This window comes from Mus pahari, chromosome 18 (genome assembly GCF_900095145.1).
Source record: "Mus pahari chromosome 18, PAHARI_EIJ_v1.1, whole genome shotgun sequence".
In the NCBI taxonomy this organism is placed as follows: Eukaryota; Metazoa; Chordata; class Mammalia; order Rodentia; family Muridae; genus Mus; species Mus pahari.
In genome coordinates, this window is record NC_034607.1 from 45,887,776 (window position 1) to 45,896,285 (window position 8,510).

The following is an 8,510-nucleotide window of genomic DNA, read 5'->3' on the forward strand; positions in this document are numbered from 1 at the left end:
CAAGTAGTGAGGGCTATATGTTTTTATATGTTTACAGAACAAAGAAAAAGCAATGAAGTGACTGGTAAAGGGTGACTTTTCCCTGGTGCCAGAGCTCTGCCATAACCTAATGTAGTACCTAGAGGTCATCAAGCAGAGAGGCTTTGATCTGTGAGCAGTCTGCAACTGATGTGTTTGTCCAGACAGCCAGATCACTCACTAGACACTTAGGGCCTTGCTGGGGCCAAATCACAACTGCTTAGATCTCTTGCCTCAGTCTCTCAGACAGCTGGGAGTACCAGGCCCAGAAAGTTTATAGCCTTTTGACTACTGTGTGTTCTGCTTTATGTTCACACTTATTTACCCAGGACCTCAGATGTCCTGGGTGAAAGCTCTACCATTCGGCCACATCCACTTGATAACTGTACCATTTGTAGACATCTTATTTCTACAACCAGGAAAACCCAAGAAACCATTTTCACAGAGAGGTAATTAAGAGCACAACTTTAGAAAGCAAACAGTCAGGTTCAAGTCCTAGCACCAGCCATTTGTTCAACCTTCAGCTACTTGCTTGATGTTTTATTAACATTAAGGATATAGCCAGCAGTGGTGGAACACACACACCTTTAGTCCCAGCACTCAGGAGGCAGGCAGATATATGTGAGTTCAAGGACAGCTTGCCTGGTCTACAGAGTGAATTCCAGGACAGCCAGGGTTACATAGAGAAACCCCATCTCACACCCCTCCACACACACACCCCCAAAAGGAAAACCATCACTTGCCTGTGGTATGTCCTGTCAACTCTGAAGATACAAAGGTTCTTCCAAGAACCTTTAGTCTCATTCCATAGACTATACTTCAAGATTTCTCAGCACCTTCTCTCTTATGTAATACAGTCAATGTTCTTTTAATACTGAGTTTAATGGTTTTTGTTTTTGTTTTTAAATCCCCAGATGGGGTAGTCTCTGGATAGTCCATCCTTTCATCTTAGCTCCAAACTTTGTCTCTGTAACTCCTTTCATGGGTATTTTGTACCCTATTCTAAGGAGGAATGAAGTATCCACACGTTGGTCTTCCATCTTCTTGGTTTTCTTGTGTTTTGCAAATTGTATCTTGGGTGTTTTGCAAATTGTATTCTAAGTTTCTGGACAAATATCCACTTATCAGTGAGTGCATATCTAGTGACTTCTTTTGTGATTGGGTTACCTCACTAAGGATGACATCCTCCACATACATCCATTTGCCCAAGAATTTCATAAATTCATTGTTTTTAATAGCTGAGTAGTACTCCATTGTGTAAATATACCACGTTTTCTGTATCCATTCCTCTATTGAGGGACATCTGGGTTCTTTCCAGCTTCTGGCCATTATAAATAAGGCCGCTATGAACATGTGTCTTTATTACCAGTTGGAACATCTTCTGGGTATATGGCCAGGAGAGGTATTGCCGGATCTTCCGGTAGTACTATGCCATTGTTTAATGTTTTAATGTTCCCTCTTATCTGGACCAGTCCCACTCACCACTCTATTACCAATGTCTGAGATTTTATTTTTATTACCAATCTTCAGCTTATGATTTTTCTCAAAGTACATGACTTGGGGAATGGGAAAATAGAGATTATTAAAGATGTAAATTACTGTGATTCCCACCACCACCCCTGCCCTGGTAGATCTAACTTCTAAGTGGGGGTGCTAGAAATTGGATCTAAGGTCTCAACCACATTGAGCTCTGCCAAACACCACCACCAGCCTTACTCTAAGTACCCTAACATTTTTTAAAATCCTGGGACATGGTGTTACTAAGTTCATCAGGCCGGCCTTGAACTGACTTTGTAGTTCAGATAAGTTTTGAACTTTATGTATTCCTGTTTAAGCGTCCCAAACAGCTAGAATACAGGTCTCTGACATTTCTTCAAGTTCAGACAGGCAAGTCCTCAATGAACACACTCAGCTTCCGTGATATGCAAAGGCAATGCCCATGTGCACCAACACCATCATTCTTCCCTGCTGCAATTCATGTTCTATCCCCAGCTACCATATCCAGAACCTGAATAAATGGAGGTGACTGGTAGCACTTAGGAGTCCCACAGGACAGAACCACTGCTGCTCAACAGCCATCTCCTTCAGCTAGCTCCTGATATACTGGTTAGGACTTCCCCAATCCCAGCTTCCCCTCTCCATTACACTAGCATTAAGAGTCATCAATTGAGCATTTATTCCTGCTATTGAAGGGGCACTGGCAAGCAGTTACTAAAGCAAAACCAGTGCAGAAAACAGTTACACTGATCCAACTTAAAAAACCAATCTGATTAATTCAGGAAATAAAACATATTATGAAAACCGTACCAATCTTATCCTCATAATTTCAATAGACCTTTCCATGTGTATTAACTGCTGAGCAACAAATAGTTGAGAATGTTCCAGGGCAGTAGAGGGCTTGCCAAGTATGCATGAGGCCTTGGGTTCACTCACATTACTGTAAAAGGTATATAAACTATAAAAAATGTTAGTTAGGCAGTGGTGGCTCATATCTTTAATCCCAGCACTCAGAAGGCAGAGGCAAGTGGCTCTCTGAGTTCGAGGTCAGCCTGGTCTACAGTTCAGGATAGCCAGAGCAACCTTCTCTTAAATAGGAGCCAGGAAGACACTTGTTGCCGAGCCTAACCATGAGAAAATGGGCTCTCACAAGTTGTCATCTGACACACACGATGGACACGACACACACACACACACACACATGTGCATGCACACAAATACTTCAAATGTCATAAACACTTTTTATAAAAGCAAAACAGGACTGAATTCTTGAACCACACCAGTCAAATTAAATTAAATGGAAAATCAGACCTACTGAGTTGGCTATGAGGTTTTACACAGCCATGTTTTCTCCTCAGTGTCTTCTCACTTCTACAGTCACAGGTTCTTCACTGTGGAAGCAGCGAGCTAAGCTATCGGCAGTACCTGGGCTACTGTCCATCCAGTGTGGACTTACCACAGCAGGGACACAGGAAGATGTCAACACTCCAAGATGTTTTCCCGATGAACCTTTACAGTCTGGCTTTTCAGTTTATATACCATTCTTTCATACAGAGGCACACAATTTTCAAAGCAGCTCTATTTTCCTCAGACACACAAATAAAAATAAGCAAGTTTTATTCGTCCTGAGTCTAGTATTTGGAGCAGATCTATACAGAGAAAAGAGTTATTATAAAGTAGGAGGGGTTAGAGGACTTCAAAAGGCAGCAGTATCCCAATTTGGCAGATTACAAATGTGTAATGGATTGAATATAAAAACATAATTTCAATATTTAAAATCACTTAAAAGTAGATCACTATCTACCTGCCCATCCACCCACCCTTCTACCTACCTTGTATTTTACCAAATCTAGAGTGTTCTCTTCCATGTCCTATATAAGCAGGGTGAGATGGGAAGGGTGGCTTCAAGGCTCAGAAAGGCAACATTCACAAACTGCTCACATGCACGGCAAAGAGAAGAGCAGCACATGGCTTTATGTAGTTGAGCACTTACCATAGATTTCCCACAGAGTCATTAAAGACAAGTAATCAATCAATATTACTTTATGCATATCTAAATTAAACTTTGCCTTTATCTACATACTTTACCACATGCACACCCCTTACACACCCACACAAGCACACCCACCCCCCACCGAAAACACTCAAGTTTTCAAAGGAAGAAAGACCACTATACACAGGTCTACAAATTACCTTTTAAAATTAAAGTAGGTAGCAAAGATTAAAACATTTTTTTATGGCTGGGCAGTGTGTTAGCGGTGACAAGCACCTTTAATCCAAGCACTCAGGAAGCAGAGGCAGGCAGATCTCCTGAGTTTGAGGCCAGCCTGGACTACACTGGGAGTTCTAGGACAGCCAGGGTCACACAGAGAAACCCTGTCTCAAAACACAAACAAAATTATTGTGCCACTGGGTAAAGCCAGGGGTTGAGTGATGAATGAGTGAAGAAAATATCCAACCTAACACCCTGCACTTCCCAGCTCTCACACTGGGCGGCCCATTAACTCCAGTTGTACGAGAGCCAACACCTTCATCTGGCCTGTTGACACTGTGCACACATGGTGCACATCATATACTCAGCTACACACACACACACACACACACACACACACACACACAAACCACACACATTCTAAATCTTTAAAAAAAAAAAAAATCAATATATTTTTAAGCCTTTGACTCTAAAAGAACTCAGGTTTTGGTTTTTGTTGTTGTTGTTGTTAAAATTAGAAATAAATGGCCAGGTGTGGTGACACATGCCTTTGATCCCAGCAATGAGGAGGCTGAATCAGGTGGATCGCTGTGGGATGCCAGCCTGGTCTATACAGCAAGTTCCAAGACAAATTTTAGTACAGCCGTCAGACAGCAGGACCCACATTAAGACTTTTTTAATCTCAAAAAAAACAAAAACAAAACAAAAACAAAAACAAAACAAAAAAAATCTACTTAATAATCTAAAACTCATAAAGCTGCTTCTGCTAACTATGGACTACCCAGAGTCTACACAAGTAAAACATATTCTCTCTTCTTTTAAGATGAAAATGAAATGACCCCACCCATTCTCTAATTATTAAAAAGGTGTAAACTGAGTAACAGCCTTAGTATGATTACTTAAACAGAGAGAGAAACAAACCCAGAGGGAGAATGTTTAATAAATGGTGTTGAGACAAATAGCTGTTTTGATCAAAAATAAAATTAATTCTTAAATCTTACACCATATAGAAAAATACATATATTATGATGGATCAAAGATTAAGAAATAAAAATGCATATATTCCAAGCTCTACACACAATTTTGGAAGGGCTCACAAGTTCTCTGAAAACTCATTTATGGAACCCAGATTATTATATAGAAGAATTGTTAAATTTAGCTTCTATAGTATTAAAATATCAATGTCAAATACTACATGTACTTTTAAGATTAGGTCACATGCAAAATAATGAAGATGAACACATTAACTTATTATTATAACTTTATAAAACCTCCAAACTGGAACTAGGAACAGAAGCATGTCAATACAAATGATGACTTTTAAAGAAACATACCAATCTGAGTCTGAGTGCATACCATACAAGTGTGGTCATTTCTATTAAGCCTTTTAGAAATCGACGTCAGCTAAATCTGTAGCTCTTGAAAGTCAACATATGCAATGTCATTCTCAAATTTGATTAAAATAATAAATACAAATTATATTTAATATGAGTAACTGTAACAGACTCAATCATCTATTGTAGGAATTCGGTATTAAAATGCAATACTTTCACCTGCATTAATCTCATACACAATGGAAAAACATCTGCAGATAATTACTATTAAGAATGCAAATATATTTTACCATGGAACAAAATTCGTGATAATGTTAGAAATCATACATTTGTATAATCTACAATGAAGCTGTAGGCAGTCTACATTATGGTACTCTATCTTAAGGTGAAAACAATATTTAAGTTAACAACAAATTTACTTGAGGCAAAATATGTTTATTACAGAACAGGATCTTATAGTAAGCAAGGCAACATTAGATCAACCATTTTAGATTATTATGGATGAAGTATAGCTTTAAAACTGTAATAAAGATGAACATAAATTCTAACATGCTCTTCTCTTCTTATAAATGGGATGATGTAGAAAAGCAAAGCTTCAATGTATAGGGATTGGAACCATCTGTAAAAATTGAAAAATTGAAGTTAATAATCCATCAAAATTTCAAGACCACTTTGAATTAGTAAATTATTCTACCATTTTACTATTGGTAAGAAAAATATAAAAAAGAAAAACTTTTAAATATTTATGTGTATCAGTGTTTTGACTGTAGCTACATCTATAGTTATACCATCCATGGGTGCGCATGCCTGGTGCCCCACCCCCTGCACTAGGATAATAAAACAGCGTCACATCGGAGTTCACTTTAATAGAGCATATTGCCAGTGGTACAATATCTTGTAGTAACTTAAAGTTGAAAACTTTCTATAAATTAAATCATTTGACATTTACCTCTCTGTATTTCAAGGAGGTATTTCTCTTAATTTTTTAGGTAATTTTTAACATATACAAAATACTACCAAGCTTCTATAATTTTCAACATCTGGCAGTATTATTTTCGGCTGACCCTCCAACAAACATTTGGGAGCTATATTTAAGGCATGTTTCCACATATGAAATACTCCAGTAACTTTTGTCCCTCCCGTCTATTGGAATGAAGTCTTGCTGTTCATGTTGTCCAGACCGGGCTTGACCTGTCAGCTCTTGACTCCCATTCAGTCTCCCGAGTATCCAGAACTAGAAGCAAGAGCCCCCAACCCTGCGGTATTGGTGTGTTTCATCTTTCTGTCACCGCACTCACTCAGTTATTATCATTATTATTATTATTATTATTATTATTATTAATATGAAATAGGGTCTTAGACAGCCTAGACCGTATACAGTGTGATACAGCCTCAAACTCTTGACCCTCTGGTTACCATCTCCTGAACACTAAAATTACAACTGTACCACACATAGCTAATACTTTTAAAAGATGGAATTTAAATACCCTTTAGATCAAAGTAAATTATACAACCTCGTTTCTAGCATATGAAACACAATGGGACATTTTTCAGGTAAAAAATGGAGATGTGTGACCCAATGTTGTAAGATACTGGGCAATGGTCAGTGTAATGTATCACAGGTGGTTGTTACCACAACAACCTTCTTAAAGGATAATCTAGCAACATTTTGTCAAAAAATACACATTAATGTCCCTGTACTAAGGAAACTGACCTATACATTGAAAAACGCCAGCTCTTAGTCAGGCAGTAGCTACACAAGCTTCTCACAGCTAGGTGCAGACAAGTTCCAAGCCAGATTGGTTGGTCTACATACTGAGTAGACAATTGCCCTGAGTTGACCAATCAGAGCAAACAGTAAAAACCTGTCTGTGTCCCTCTGCCAGAGTTTGGTTGAAGCCTACCAACAGCTGAGAAACAAGATTTCCAGCATAATCAGTATTTGCTGGGAAAGTTACATTCATGTTAGGACATCAATGAACCAGGCCAAAATTTATGTAACGTTGGGTAGAGTCACATTTCCTTCCCCAACCACCTCCTGGCAATCTCAAACAGACTAGTAACTTTGTTTACAGCGAAAACAACTTACCTTCTTTCTTCACATCCTGCAGTTTTAACTGTAATCCTGACTAAGCCCTCAGGAGCCTCCCTGTGGTTTCATTTAGGTTTCTGAACAACCCTTTGGAGATAAATAGCTTCAACCCCACCAAAATCTGCTATGATATTGTCAAGTCAGCGCAGAGCTGCCTCGCTGGAGCAGCCATTACCTTCCCCCCAGCACCTCCGTCACCCTCCTCTTCTGAAGGCAGCGCCTGAGGGATCACTTACTTGGGACTCGTATCTGGTAGTGATTGAGTGCAGTAAGAGCTTCCACAGCATCAGTTTTGCATTTCCACTCCAACAGCCCAGACAGAGTTTTCGCAGAAGCTAAACAAAAACAGACACAAACCCAGTGGTTACTTCCGTGTCAGCAATCTTCCTGCAAAACTTGAAAACTTCCCAAGAGATGCTTACTTACCTTTCGCATCGAACACTTTATATTTGATGAACGGAAGAACTTCGTGGTCGTTACACAACTGCCAAGGAAAGGTAAAACTTTATCAGAAATACAGTTAAATAAAGCTCTTTTTAAAAAAGCTAGTTTTATAGTAGCATTTAAGCCTTTAGTACAACATGAATTCATGTATGTTCAAGTTAACATCAAGTTCTATGAGGGAAAAAAAAACAGTGAAATTTGTTTGAAACAATGTAAATAATTTTTTATATATAATAAAACAAATTTTTTAAAGTTATAATACATTTCCTCAGACTTTATGAAGAGTTATCTGAATACTAAAGAAAGGAAGTACAATTCCAGAAAGTATATCACTCCTGAGGTGCTACTACAGTTATGAGTTACAGTGGGAAGGGAATACAAAATTTAATTATTGATGAGATTTAAAGTAAGTTTCCTGTTGTTTCTGATTTTTTTGTTTGTTTGTTTTTTTGAGTCAGGCTCCTGCTAAGTAACCTAAAACAGCTTTAAATGCATGTCAATAATCCTCCTGCCTCTCAGCCTTCCAAGGGCTAGCGCTAGACTACCCACCACACTCCGCTAAATTAGCTTGTTCAGCTCACCTTGTCTCAACTGAGCTATTATTTTAGGTACTTGTATTAAAGTAACTTTGTGGGGTAAAGGAACATCAACCTAATTCCAAGTTCCCAAATGACTGAGCTATAAGGCAACAAAAGACCAATAAACATGCAGGCTTCTGGGAGGTAGACAAGATCCTAGAAACTTCTGGTTAAGCAGTCTAGACAACTGGCAACTTCTAGGTTCAGTGTGTAATGCTCACTTCGGTAATGCATAAGCTAAAATTGTAAAAAGAATTAGCATGGCCCTTGCCCAAGGATAACACACAAATGCATGAAATGCGTTCTCTCTCCTCTCCTCCCCCTCCCCCCCCCCC

At 38.8% G+C, this 8,510-nt stretch overlaps 1 protein-coding gene and 1 pseudogene across 1 annotated transcript in view; one reads left to right on the plus strand and one right to left on the minus strand.

Annotated features, from left to right (window-relative positions):
* Positions 1 to 4,649: 4,649 nt before the first annotated feature.
* Positions 4,650 to 8,510, minus strand: part of Hnrnpll (heterogeneous nuclear ribonucleoprotein L like) — a 32,465-nt gene continuing 28,604 nt past the window's right edge. The window contains exons 11-13 of the mRNA XM_029531308.1: positions 7,580 to 7,637; positions 7,390 to 7,488; positions 4,650 to 5,680 (exon numbers count right to left, since the gene is read on the minus strand). Coding sequence (XP_029387168.1) covers positions 5,625 to 5,680; positions 7,390 to 7,488; positions 7,580 to 7,637 — 213 coding nt within the window. The 3' untranslated portion in view covers positions 4,650 to 5,624. The remainder of the gene's footprint in view (positions 5,681 to 7,389; positions 7,489 to 7,579; positions 7,638 to 8,510) is intronic.
* Positions 8,391 to 8,487, plus strand: LOC115062557 (annotated as a pseudogene).